This window comes from Protomyctophum bolini, assembly GCF_963924005.1.
Source record: "Protomyctophum bolini genome assembly, chromosome: 9".
NCBI classification, from domain to species: domain Eukaryota; kingdom Metazoa; phylum Chordata; class Actinopteri; order Myctophiformes; family Myctophidae; genus Protomyctophum; species Protomyctophum bolini.
In genome coordinates, this window is record NC_137870.1 from 32,294,730 (window position 1) to 32,307,893 (window position 13,164).

Genomic DNA, 13,164 nt, shown 5'->3' on the forward strand with positions numbered 1-13,164 from the left:
ACATTTTTATCTATATAATAATAATAATACATACGATTTATATAGCGCTTTTCAAGGTACCCAAAGTCGCTTTTACAAAACAGAAGTAAAAACAAATCTAACTAGTTAAAGGGTTAAAAAGGTTAAAAACTAGAAATCAAAAGTGGAAAACAAGAAGTGTGTAGTGTGTGTGGGGGGTGTTATGTACAGAGCCATTTATCTAAGGCTCTGGGTATGTATATACAACATAAGTACAATGTTATATTATGAATATCTTTAGTGAGTGTATGGCTATGGGGGTTTGGTGTGAGGCTATTCAATAGCTGTTATTGGAAGGATCATTGTCTTGAACAGTTTGTTCATTTCCACATCCTGTATCCTGCAATTGTATTACAATTCAATTAAGTCAGATGTAAACAACATTTGACCAGATTACATTTATCAGTGGATGTAGTACAATCATATTTCATAAAGTCATCTAAGCCCTAGTTGGTATGAATTTAATAAAAATAAATAGCAGATCTACAAGCTCATAGCATGGCACAGAGTGCCGCTACAAGCTTGTAGATCTGCTATTTTTGAAAAATTGTAAAAATGTGGCGCAAAGCTTTGAATATATATTCTTTCCGAGCAGACATTTTTAACTCAAATCTGGGGGGGGGGGGGTCCCCTGGAACATATTTTCAGATGGTGGTCGGTGGCCAAATACAGATCATTCTGGGGGTTCTTGACATGAAAAAAGTTGAGCACCACTGACATAAATATATTTTCAGAAAACCACTAGAATTTAGAATGCCTCAGGTCTAAATTGGTTAAGTCCGATTTTGACATTTTACCGGATTGACTAGACTAGTGTATAGGCTATGTACAATGGGATAATATCTAAAAACATTTAAATAATTATTCCATTAGGAATAACATCCATTCACACATTTGAGTATTCCAATAAAAAAAAAACACTGAAATAAATGTACCGTTTTCAGTCATTTTATTGAAAATTCTAAGAGGTATGTAAGATTAAGCAATAAAATACAATAAAAACCAAACCACCCCAATTTAATTCCCTCATACCAGGCATCTACGATTCCATCCTTTGATCCAACTTCCTGGTCCTCAGATTCGCTTTCTTGTAAATAAAGCCATATCATTCAAAAATTAAGATAGATAGGCTATTGGAAAAAAGTTGCTCTGGGACTCCTTAATTAGTTCCAAATCAACTCATTTGATTCCTGGAAAACGGATCCCGTTCCAAGCATCCATCCTTGCCTATCCCCTCCCTATCGATCCACTCATCCAGCTCCAAGGATTGGGATCCACTCCTCCAATCAAAACCTTGAAATACCAGGAAGAAAATCAGAGGCAAACCATTAGAATGATTTCAGATATGGGCCTAATTTGAGCACTCATGACATACATTGCTTTACAAACTAACCCATGAGCACCAAAAATCAGTGAAGCAAAAACATTTAAGTGGTGATAAGTTTAGCTTTTGAACTAACCCTATAACCACCCCCAACACACAATTTGGATTCCAATAGAAGTGTTACACAAGTAAGTAAGTAAGAAAACAATCTGACTTAGGGTTGTTACTTCAGACCCAAGGCAGCATGTAAAAAAAGGTTATGACAAGTATTTGTGATATGACATGCACCCTAAATCTTATCCAAAACCTCAATGCATGGAATATGAAGCGTACCATAGGACCTGACTCCTCCTCATTTAGATGTCCTATCCTGACCATACAAATGAAATGTGCTCCACAATGGTTTTATTCCAAATCATTCTTTTAATCCTTATCTTCAGATTTCTAAAGGAAGACACAAGGGTAAAATACAGTTAAGCAATGTCCCCCATCCACCCACCCAGTCAACCCATGAAAAAGATAACATTCAATTTTCAAACACAAAAACACTGAGTGCAAAAGGGTGCAGCTCAACATTTTTGCAAACTCATAACAGCACATTTTGCACAAAAAAAAAAGTCAAAACAAAACTGCAGAGACCAAAACAGGACAAAGCAGCTGGAAGGGTGAGGAAATGTAAAAAAGGGACACATCTACATACCAAGGTCTTCCACAACGACATCGGGACAAGATATTCAAAAAATTAAAATAAACAGCTGACGTCTGAAAAACTCAAAACAGGAGGGTATACAGAGAATTCATTAAAAGGGCAAAACATCAATGGTTGATAGAAAGACTCAGGAACGGGAGCGAGAGCGGCTATGACGAGGAGAGTAGCGGGGCGACGCTCTGGCCCGGCCACGGGAGTTGCTGCGGCTGCGGCTGCGGCTCCGGCTTCTGCTTCGGCTGCCACGGCTACGGGAGCGTGATCTTCCATAGCTCGGACTGCCGGGGCCATCTACTTTCACACGAATGTATGCGGTCTCTCCCTGGTAGACACAAGAGAACTTGACATTGAAGAGACCACACCCTCTTTGCATCACCTAAAGTGAACACACCGGAGCTGGAATTTGGAAGCAAGGGCCACAACTGCTCCCTTCCCTATCAACCGAAAACAATTTCACTGTTGCCGTCAACATTTCAGACAAGTACTCACCTTCCCGAAAGGCAAAGAAACAATATCCGTGAATAGGAGTCAAATCAGTACACATACCTCATGTGATCGAAATTTGGTGTTGTCCAGTTTTCTAACAGCGTAGGTCATGTCTTCTTTGCGCACAAATTCGACCACCCCGGTTCCATCTCTGAAGACGTCTGCATAACACACATCTCCAGCTTCACGCATGTGGTCTTTCAGATCCTGCCAGCTGCCACTTTGGGGGAGCCCTTTAACACAAATCATGAAACAAGACCATATTTATTCCATGCAAAAAGTCACAAGAAGCCACATTTCAATATTTAACTGTTCACTAAAATTAAATTTACTGAAATGTTTCTAACAACTTATACATGGGTGTTTTGTGGGGCATCATTGCGTGAGTGTTGCCATATTTCCCGCTGTTATTTTCCCCCCAAAGTTGCAGGAAAGAATGGTGAGTTGCAGGTTGCACCGATCTACTTGAGAACGATACAACTTTGGAACCTAATAATACCGTTGTTAACTTGTCATAGAACCCGGTTATTTAATCCATTAAATTATAACGCCCAATCGATTCATAGCAACGGAGCACTTTAACCAACGGACCGGATGTCATGTGTTGAATTTGAAGTCGGTGGGGCAAACAGTTCTCGCGTTACGTGCATTACACACACACACACACACACACACACACACACACACACACACACACACACGTGGTGCATTTATAGTAGGATGCTGTGGCTTCTTTGGCAAATCTAACAAGCCAACGTTTCTTTGATGTATAGTATAATTCCTCATATGTTTGAGGGAGTGTGAATCACATTGAGTGACACTCAGTCTGGCATCTCTACTTATTAAGCCCTGGCTAAATATGTGTATTGTTAAAATAAATAACTAAAACATAATTGACATAGTAATTATAATGGATTATGCATCAAATATTTTTTTAATTAAGAATATTCAATATGTGGCCTGTTTTTTCAATGTGGGATTATTCCTCTCGCAAGATTTGGCTTGTTTTGGAGGTGGGTTGGCTTATTTCTCTCAGTAGAGTTGGCAACACTGCTTATTAGTCATGATGCACAAACTGGTGATATTACCTGAAACAATGACCCTGTACTCAGAGCGTCTGGATGGGGGGCCATATCTGCCCCTGGGTGCACCGAGCCCCCCGCCACCGCCGCCGCCACCACCACCTCGGTCTCCACCTCCACCACCAAAACCACCTCCTCTCCCACCACCTCTCCCACTCCGCGGGAACTCCACACGCAGTCTGTAGCCATCGTAGTCATATCCATCACGTCCATAAACGGCATCATCTGCGTCCCTGAAAAAGACGATTTGAATGTCATTGGTTAGACATGGGAGACTACGGTTTCAGATGAACTGCTATTGATCGATTGAATACTTTAACAGTTGGCAAGGACTGGACAGGCACAGGGAAGTACAGTACACATACCGGAATACACGGTCTGCTAAAAAGATGAAACCAGAAAAGGCTTGTTTGTTTCTATTGGTAAATGTATTCAATTTCAATTAATCGAAATTCGAAAACATTGAGTAGCTAACGTGGCCAGCCTTGCTTGCAAAGTTGCACACGTACAGAAAAGTGACTGATAGTTGACTCACCAATGTGATCATAATCATAACAATATGGATTTGCCAAAGAGTTGTTGCAATAATAAAGTATAAGACCACAACAACGGCTCGTTGTCCTTTTTTGATAATCTTCAATTATCAATCATCTACTTATTATTTAATTATAGATTTTATATTTTTTGGTTATTATTTTGTATGTTATTATAATTTTTTACAATTTCAGCCCACTGGTTTGAACACTAGGTTTTGTGTTTGTTTGGCAGCTCAAAACACTGACGCTGAAACAGTAAACACTGACGCTGTCATGTTTACACTGACTAAAAATATAAAAACACAACAACTGCTAATACCTCTGCAGGGCAACAACAATACAAGATGCAGGAAGTTAACATTACAGGCTAACCGGGCGAGGTAAAAGTATGCATCTTAAAATCGCACAACTGCGAGGTTGCATTGCCATTAAAGTAACGTGGACTTTACACTCAAAACCGAACCCCCGCGCACCACGTTTCTGTTGTGACTAGGTCAACAACGAGGCGTGCTCATAGAGGGCGTGCTGTGCACGCTGGACCCAGGACATAGTCCGAGCCACTCACACAACATGGCTCTGTGCTCTATGGGGCCTAAAGGGCTTCGCTTCAATGTTACCATGTCATGCGAGCTTAAAAAACCCAAACACTTTAAACTTGGAAGTATTTCATTTTCACATCAAGTCATATTTTGTCGCGCGATACATTAAGCATATTTTACTGTCCAGGTTAGCCAACTAGCTACTTAGCGTTAGCTCGTTACCTGGGATCATCGAATTCAATGAAAGCGAACGGCGGTCCTCCTCTCCTGTTCTTCAGGTCGATGTCTCGAATCGCTCCGTATTTGTAGAAAACGTCCTCGACATCTTTGGTGCGGATATCAGGGGGGAGATTTCCTACGTAGATCCGACAGTCGTTGTTTCCAGCAGGGCCTCGTACAACACTTCCCGTCTGTTCCGACATGGTTCCTCCTGCACACACACGATGCCCACCGCTCCGCTACGCGCTGGCTAACCTGGTCCGTTGTTGTTCAGTATTTATTACGATTGATCGATGTTCTCGCAGAGAAAATAAATAAACAAAACTATTACAAAAAATCAATCACATAGAACAAGACGTTTTCGACCTCCTTGTACGCAGGTCTAGAAGAGAACACAACACTGGCTGTGAAGTGAACTTGTGGTGGAGACTGGAGAGTAGACAGGAGAAGCAGCTGCTGCCGTGTTTGAAAGCGCGCCTGACTCCAGTGTTGCCAGATTGTGACACACACACACACACACACACACACACACACACACACACACACACACACACACACACACACACACACACACACACACACACTTCTGCAGTGTGTGTGTGTGTGTGTGTGTGTGTGTGTGTGTGGAGTCTGTTGACAGAGCCAACACTGCCTGTCAGATGTGTCATTTATTTGCCATTTGAGCCACGTGGACCAAGTAGCCTAATACAGATGTTTTACAATAATGTAACTCTTGAGAGCATAAAATGAAACCAAATGGACTGGTATAGGTCTATTTGGTTTCATTCTACGCTCTCAATAGTTACATCTAAATTTAGATCTATGAGGGTTAATTTGGTTACCAACTCTCCATCATTTAGCTGGGGACAACCTGAAACTCCCTCAAGATCCACTGGTTGAAAACCACTGCTTTAGAATATAGAACATTTAAAATAATCATCAATGAACAAATTATTCCTATACAGTATGTTTCCATGAGATGCCACGAAAATGTGCAAACAATTTTCAGAGTTGGCTCACAATTGAGTTGCCTAATTCAATGTTTTCTTACAATGTCTTTCCAGCAGATGGTGGTATGGGCTATGCCTATGCTATGATGATCATAACCATCACTGGTTTTATATATTAATTCATTCATCCATCCTATAGTTGGTGACTGCTTGTGATTGACATTGTATTGATGAACATTGATCAGCAATAACTTTTATATAGTGAATAAAAAGTTATTTTGACCAATCTGTATGTTAGCCTACAATTACTAACACAATATACAATATAATTTGTATGCTACTAGAATTTCGTGCGCGCTACGCGCGCACTCATCCCAGATCGACTTTGCCACGCACTATGGGAAGAAATAAATGGCGGGAGTTGACTCCACATGTAGTAACGAATGGGTTATTGGAAATGTACCATTGTTTTGTCCTGAATATTTCCACAGCCTAAGTACTAAAGGATTGTGACTGTGGGACAGACATACAGTCTGACATACAATAGGCTACACGTGTGCACAGTGAATAAACAATGACCTATATGCCCAGAGTTCTTAAATTAACATAGTTGGATTTTAACAGAAAGACAATGCCATAAATCAGTCAAAGTAAGTGACAGACTCAACAGTAGCACACAGCATGCAAGGCAGCGATGCATGCATGCAAACATGTTTGTCCAGCTGAGATTTAGTGTCTCCATCTCTCTGTGGAAGAGGTTGCACATGACCTGTACGGCCACACTGAGGCGCTCCAACACAAACACAGACACAAAACAACACCACGCTGTTTGTCCAGTTGACCCAAATCAACACCAATACCTAGCCTGTTTGTCCAAAACACAGTATCTGCTGGCCACGTGTCTACTTCGCCACAACCTAATGTTAGTAACAAATGTAGGGGAGAGCCGCCAAGGTTGTAACGCTTCACGGTTGTAACATGGACGTTATATCTTGATTGGTCAACGCCACCATGACGCCATCGCGTCAGTATGTGTACAGCAACGTACTCTACGTGGCCAGGAGTTTGAAGTTTGAAGTGTTTACCTTCAAAATGCGTCTAATTTTACACCTGGAGTATATGTGTGGTACAATTTTTGTCTTTGGTGTTGGTGAATAAAAATCCACATGGATGTGTTCATGCTTATGTTCTTCATTAGTTTGCATCGTGTTTAGACGGAATTCACGTTCATTCTGGTCTGTAAGCAACTGCAAAGAAAACTTGCAAAAGCGGGTCATTTGTAACATGTGTTACAAATGGTCCGCTTCCATTCAATGCCATTATATGTAATATTTACATATTTGACATATTGGCCAATATTATATGTTCTGAAATGGTATTGTATCGTGTAGTGTATTCTGAAATTAGTTTAGGGTTGTATAACGTTGTACAACTCAATCAATCAAACGTTTGTTTAATCAATGTATTGCCCCATTGAAAAAAAAGAAATGGCCAAACTGGTACTGGTACACCCGATACTATTTAATATTTCCCTTATGTTTGATACATTTTCTTATCACATCCATGGTATAAAAACAATGCTAAGGAGTTGCTTCAATGAAATGTAATTGTTTTAAGCTGAGAACGATATGTTTAATGGTGTTTTTTAGCGTTGTTACATTTATCATGCATGCCGTTACAATTGATCCGATATGCGCAGCAAATGTAACACTGAAACAGCGTCCACGTTCGGTTGAATAACTCCCGACCTGTTTTATCAAAAAAATAACTTGAAGTGGTTTATGGTAGCTGACATGTGTAGGTCCGTTGCCTGAAAATATTACATGTGTAGCTAAACGGATCTCTGAGTAAAAGAATGAAACGTGCAAAATGTTACATCCTTGGCGGCTCTCCCCTATTAGTTTACTCACAGCACAGCACCGTCACTCCTGTCAGTTATTTCGTCCTAATAACTTGAAGTGGTTTATGGTAGCTGACATGTGTAGGTCCGTTGCCTGGAAATATTACATGTGTAGCTAAAGGGATCTCTGAGTAAAAAAATGGAACGTGCAAAATATGTTCTAAAATTGTATTGTATTGTGTAGTGTATTCTAAAATTAGTTTAGGGTTGTATAACGTTGTACAACTCAATCAATCAAACGTTTGTTTAATCAATGTATTGCCCCATTGAAAAAAAAGAAATGGCCAAACTGGTACACCCGATCCTATTTAATATTTCCCTTATGTTTGATACATTATCTTATCACATCCATGGTATGAAAACAATGCTAAGGAGTTGCTTCAATGAAATGTAATAGCTTTAAGGTGAAAACGATATGTTTAATGGTGTTTTTTAGCGTTGTTACATTTATCATGCATGCCGTTACAATTATTCCGATATGCGCAGCAAATGTAACACTGAAACAGCGTCCACGTTCGGTTTAATAACTCCCGAGCTGTTGTGTGTATTGCGTGGTGAAAAGGCCGTGTGTTTGTGTTGTAAACAACTCATGTTATGTCTGCGCACACTGTATGTTGCTATGGCTGCTGACGTTAGCATGTGTGCTATCAGGCAAAAGCTGAGATAGATATGCAACTACTACTGGGGAAAATGCCATACAAAACACAACACCTAATTTCGGAATGTTATTGTGACCTATTGAGCACAATCAGACCATCATGATTTGCTTGCTGGACCTATAATTAATTTATTAGCATTAAATGTCCACTCGCCCATCCAAAAGAAAAGCAAGATGGCTGCGACAGATTGTGAGCGCGACGGACTACGGAGGCCAGGAGGAGCAGAGCTGGTGACGTAAGAGGCAGGCAGTGTTGCCAGGTTTGCGAATTGTAAGCGAGTTGCAGTGTATGCAAGTAGCGTGGTTAAATTCCTTGTTTCTCGGCGTGTTGTGGCACCCGTTTATCTGCTGGCTCGATCGTGATTTTCATAAAAGTAATATTTGCAGAGTAAATAAGAAACTTGAACGGCTAAAAAATAGGCTATGTCAGTTCGGGGAGGGTGGCGAATTTATTTTGCATATAGAGATGTGTGGTAAAAGTGTGGTTCGGTCGGAGATAGAGCATGAAGAATGAGTATGGGTACACCTTTTCACTTGTATATAAGATAGTTGTACCAATCTTTTTATAATCCATGTATTGTTTAGCCTATGCAAGACTCAAAAATAAACTGGAGCTGTAATTTCGTTTTGACAGCATGTTGAATACACTCATACTCTCAGATATGGTCTGTGTAAAAGCCTACATTATCTAAAAATTATGGATACATTTGATACATACAAGATTGTTGATACATCTTCCTGTTGACTTTTACACAGGCAACTTTTGCATATCCATATCCATATATTATAAAACCGCACAGCCTGTCATGCTGAGAGGGGACCAATGCAAATTATGTCTGCATAAAAGGTGGAATGTAGGTACATGGTGGAACCTGAAAATAAAAGTAGATACCAGAAAATGAATCTAGGTCAAAGTTAGTTAATTATGAAAAGTAAGTAGACCTAGTAACTGATATGAAATTATCTTTCAAAATAATCAAATCAGACAGATTTCTTTCTCACTGAGCTTTATGTTTATTCTCTGTTGAATATAGTTTTGAAATAGCTTAATTGAAATGCACTGTTTATAGCACTTTAAAGAGATCAATTTGAATAGTTTGAACTTGACGCCAACATTGTTCCACCTCCCTTTTCACCTGATTAACGTATAAAACATGGATTTTGATTGCAAAAGTTGTTTATTTCTTGCTTGCGATTCTTGTTTGCAGAATACATTCTGTTTGTTATAGTTTCACAGATGAAAGTGAACAAATGGGCTTTTAATGAGATGTTTGTTTGATGGCTGGTAGGGAGAGCTGGTAACATCTTTCTTTATAGCAATATTGTACTGACCACTGGGATGAATATTCTGGCAGCAAAAATCTATTTAGTTTGCATATTTAGAAAACCTCAATCCAAACCTCAATCCAAAAACAGCACATATTTGGATTATTTTTAATGATTCATATAATGTAGCAGCCTGTCAAAGCAACCACAAAAATGAAGTAAAATGTAATAAGTAAGTACTAATAAATGCAATCCAGATGTTTGTTAATATATTTAAATTATGGGAGTAAAAATATTTTAATATCACTATCCAAATAAATTACACATTATTGTTTTAAGATACCTTTTTATTATAATATGTTGATCTACTTCATTCCAGTGCACAGAAAACACTAACAATGAGAACCTAAGTAGCAGAATATACGTTGGAAACGTATCTAAGAAGTGGTAGAATATCAGATACACCATTGAATACATTGCATACAAGCTGCGCGCGCACACACATTCACACACGCACCGCACCGCACCACACACACACACACACACACACACACACACACACACACACACACACACACACACACACACACACACACACACACACACACACACACACACAAATCAAAAATCCACATAATGGGCAGGAAATTGCATTACATAAATGCAATGGGCTGCAGTCATAACTCATAATGAGTCATTAGTAGTAGTAGTTTTATTTTGGTCATTAAGAGAAAAAGAAAATACACACATCCTCACTACTTATTGTTATTTTGTTCTTTGTTTTATGGTAGTATTTCTTTTTCACTACACAAGGCAAGTAATTGCTTTAAATGAAATTATATTTACCAAATTATGTAGCTTTAATTATCGGTGTCATAAGAGCATGTATTTGGAACAAAGTCAACCACTTTTCATTTTATAACATGCATTCAAATGCTCAGGCAAAGGCCATTTTCTGATTGTCCTTGCACGTCAAAATACAATGTCAACTTCTGTTTTCATGCAACACCTCCATCAAGAGTGTTTATACTGTAAATTAACTTTCAACTTATTATTATTATTTAACTATTCATCTGTGATGCGGCTTGGTTATGGTAATGATATACTATTTTGTTGGTAAGAGCTGAAACATGCTGCTCAGTATGCATGACTGGACCCATAGACCTGCTGGCCAGCATCACCACTGTCGTTGCCACCAGTGTATTTCCCCTGGCAAGCAAGACTATTCACCTGTGTGCAAAAAGATAATAGAAAGAAATGCACAACAGTAAATAAACGCCATAGGTGTATATTCATATAATTGTTGTTGAGTAAAAATGTCATTGTATGATTACAGTAAAAAAAAAAAAAAAAAGACATGCCTCAGCTCGCTTGATGAACTGCTCAGTTGCGGCATTCTCATTTTCTTTATGTCCTCGCCAGGTTTTGAGAGCAGAGGCCTGCAAGGCTCGGCCAAAGGAGAATGTTAGAGTCCAGGGCTTGACTAGAGGACAGTTATTGAGTGCATTCAGATGGATAGAGGCCTCCTCTTCACTCTGACCGCCTGAGAGAAATGCCACTCCTGTAGGGATACCAAAAAACATTGCCGTGTAACAGGGCATAGCTCAGTTCATGGACATTTATTTTAAATGGATTTTCATTTCTGTATTTGTTTGTTTCTTAGACCTGAAGTGTTATCTTAGCTTACCTGGGACCGCAGGGGGAACTGTGCGGCGCAATGCAGTGATAGTTGCCATAGCAACTTCCTCTGGTGTGTATTTGGTAGAGCAGCTGTGTCCAGGGGTGACCATGTTGGGTTTGAGCAGAGTACCTTCCAGGTACACATGGTGGTCAGACATGGCTTTGTAGACTGCAGAAAGAACCTGCAATACCACAGCACATGTATGATATGATATTGTTCCTTCTGGCCTAGATGTCCTCTTTCTCTCTCTGACTCTCTTTCTAGCTCTTTCTCTCACTATGTCTCGCTCCCTATCTTCTCAAATGCATGAACCCACCTTCTCAGTAACATATTGGCAGCGCTTCAGGTCATCATCTCCATCTGGCAAAATCTCTGGCTCTATGATGGGCACTATGCCATTCTGCATGTCAAAATGCACACAACGATTAACAAAATTAACATCCTTCCAGTGTTCACAAATGTTGACGTGGAATATACCAGAGAGGCCGAACCTGTTGGCAGATACTTGAGTAACGCGCCAGAACATTTGCATTCTCTGCGATGGCCAGTTTAGATGGGTTGGTGTCACTTATTTTGAGCACACAGCGCCACTTTGCAAAGACGGCTCCATCCTTTTTGTACTGTGCACAGCGATCTGACAGACCATCCAGACCTAAAGAAAAAAAGTCCATAAAGCATCTTGCACCGTACAGTATGTTTGTCTGAATGAAATCATCAAAGAACTCAGGGGGGGGATATTTTTTTATTTTCTTACTGTACCCTGTGTAGTGGTTTCTCCACAGGTTCCTGCCAGGGGGATGACACCCTTGTCGACCTGGGAAGTGACAGAACATAAGATCTCACGTAGCCACAACCATAATATAGCAACAAGAGATCCTCATATTTAATGCGGATACATTTTCCTTAAGACCATTTTTATACCACTAGGGATTGTAGTTCCTCATGTGAATTTGTGAAATATAAAATGATCCTACCTTGACGCCAACCATGATGCCCCTGTCCTTTATAATTTTGACAAAGGGTACGCCGGCGTCCGAGTGCTGGTACAGGGTCTCGTGGAAGAAGATGACCCCTCCGATGCAGCTGTTGATGCGATCATCTGCACTGAAGAGGATCTGCCTGTACTGTCTGCGCTGTTCTTCAGTGTTCTCCACTCCCACCTGGGCCAGACGTTTAGCCATGCTGCCTGTTGCAACAAAATGTAAATGCAAAGCCTAATTTATTCTTTGCTGCATGGCGGTGTTGCTTGTTGAAAATAACAAAACAATAATATATATTTTTTAAATGAGCGACACAGTCCTGTGATGAAGCAGTATGGACTGTTGAAAATGTATTCACAGTGAAGCAATCATTTCAGTACAACCGTTGCATTATGTGCAAGTCCTAAATGATTATATGCCATTATTTAGTATCTCCATAGGTCTTCACAGACCCACAGACTCATCCGCAGCCAGGATGCCCTTCCCAGGGGATATTATGCGTAGTGCCGTCTCATGAAGGTCTTTCTTCTGTGCTGCAGAGAGCGTAGGAAACTGGTGTGTCATCCTGAGAGAATTGTCTTACAACCTGAATAGATGTGCAGGATACATTAAATAACTGACTGCAAGTGGTTTTAATTGAATGTAATTAATAATCAGCATAATTGAGCAAATTCATGGAAATTATTAGCATAGCTGCCCCACTGTAACTCAAAGTTTATAGTGTTAGTTGAAAGTTAAATGTAATGACAAAAAAAACTGATGAGATGGCGAACAAGTATTATGTTGAGTGCTGACACTGCTATGTATCATACCTGCTTC

General features: G+C 39.9%; 2 protein-coding genes across 2 annotated transcripts; both read right to left on the bottom strand.

Annotated features, from left to right (window-relative positions):
• Positions 1-960: 960 nt before the first annotated feature.
• srsf1a (serine and arginine rich splicing factor 1a) lies at positions 961-5,340 on the bottom strand. The gene is made up of 5 exons (XM_080771994.1): positions 4,914-5,340; positions 3,623-3,849; positions 2,595-2,767; positions 1,676-2,370; positions 961-1,311 (listed from the first exon to the last, which is right to left on the bottom strand). Exons 1-4 carry the CDS (start codon positions 5,111-5,113, stop codon positions 2,179-2,181), a joined length of 792 nt encoding a protein of 263 aa, XP_080628120.1. The 5' UTR covers positions 5,114-5,340; the 3' UTR covers positions 961-1,311; positions 1,676-2,178.
• Positions 5,341-10,821: 5,481 nt separating this feature from the next.
• Positions 10,822-12,912, bottom strand: aldoca (aldolase C, fructose-bisphosphate, a; the record flags this gene model as incomplete). The annotated part of the gene is made up of 8 exons (XM_080771706.1): positions 12,794-12,912; positions 12,340-12,547; positions 12,125-12,179; positions 11,857-12,017; positions 11,682-11,765; positions 11,372-11,546; positions 11,046-11,245; positions 10,822-10,914 (listed from the first exon to the last, which is right to left on the bottom strand). The coding sequence occupies exons 1-8, from the start codon at positions 12,907-12,909 to the stop codon at positions 10,822-10,824; spliced, it is 1,092 nt and encodes a 363-aa protein (XP_080627832.1). The 5' UTR covers positions 12,910-12,912.
• Positions 12,913-13,164: the final 252 nt, after the last annotated feature.

Excerpts from the sequence above, each read along its gene's own strand:
- srsf1a (XM_080771994.1), bottom strand. The coding sequence starts at position 5,113 with ATGTCGGAACAGACGGGAAGTGTTGTACGAGGCCCTGCTGGAAACAAC. Across the intron at positions 2,768-3,622 it reads GTACAGGGTCATTGTTTCAG|GGCTCCCCCAAAGTGGCAGC; the intron begins GTAATATCACCA and ends TTTGTGTTAAAG. Across the intron at positions 2,371-2,594 it reads CCAAATTTCGATCACATGAG|GGAGAGACCGCATACATTCG; the intron begins GTATGTGTACTG and ends TGTGTCTACCAG.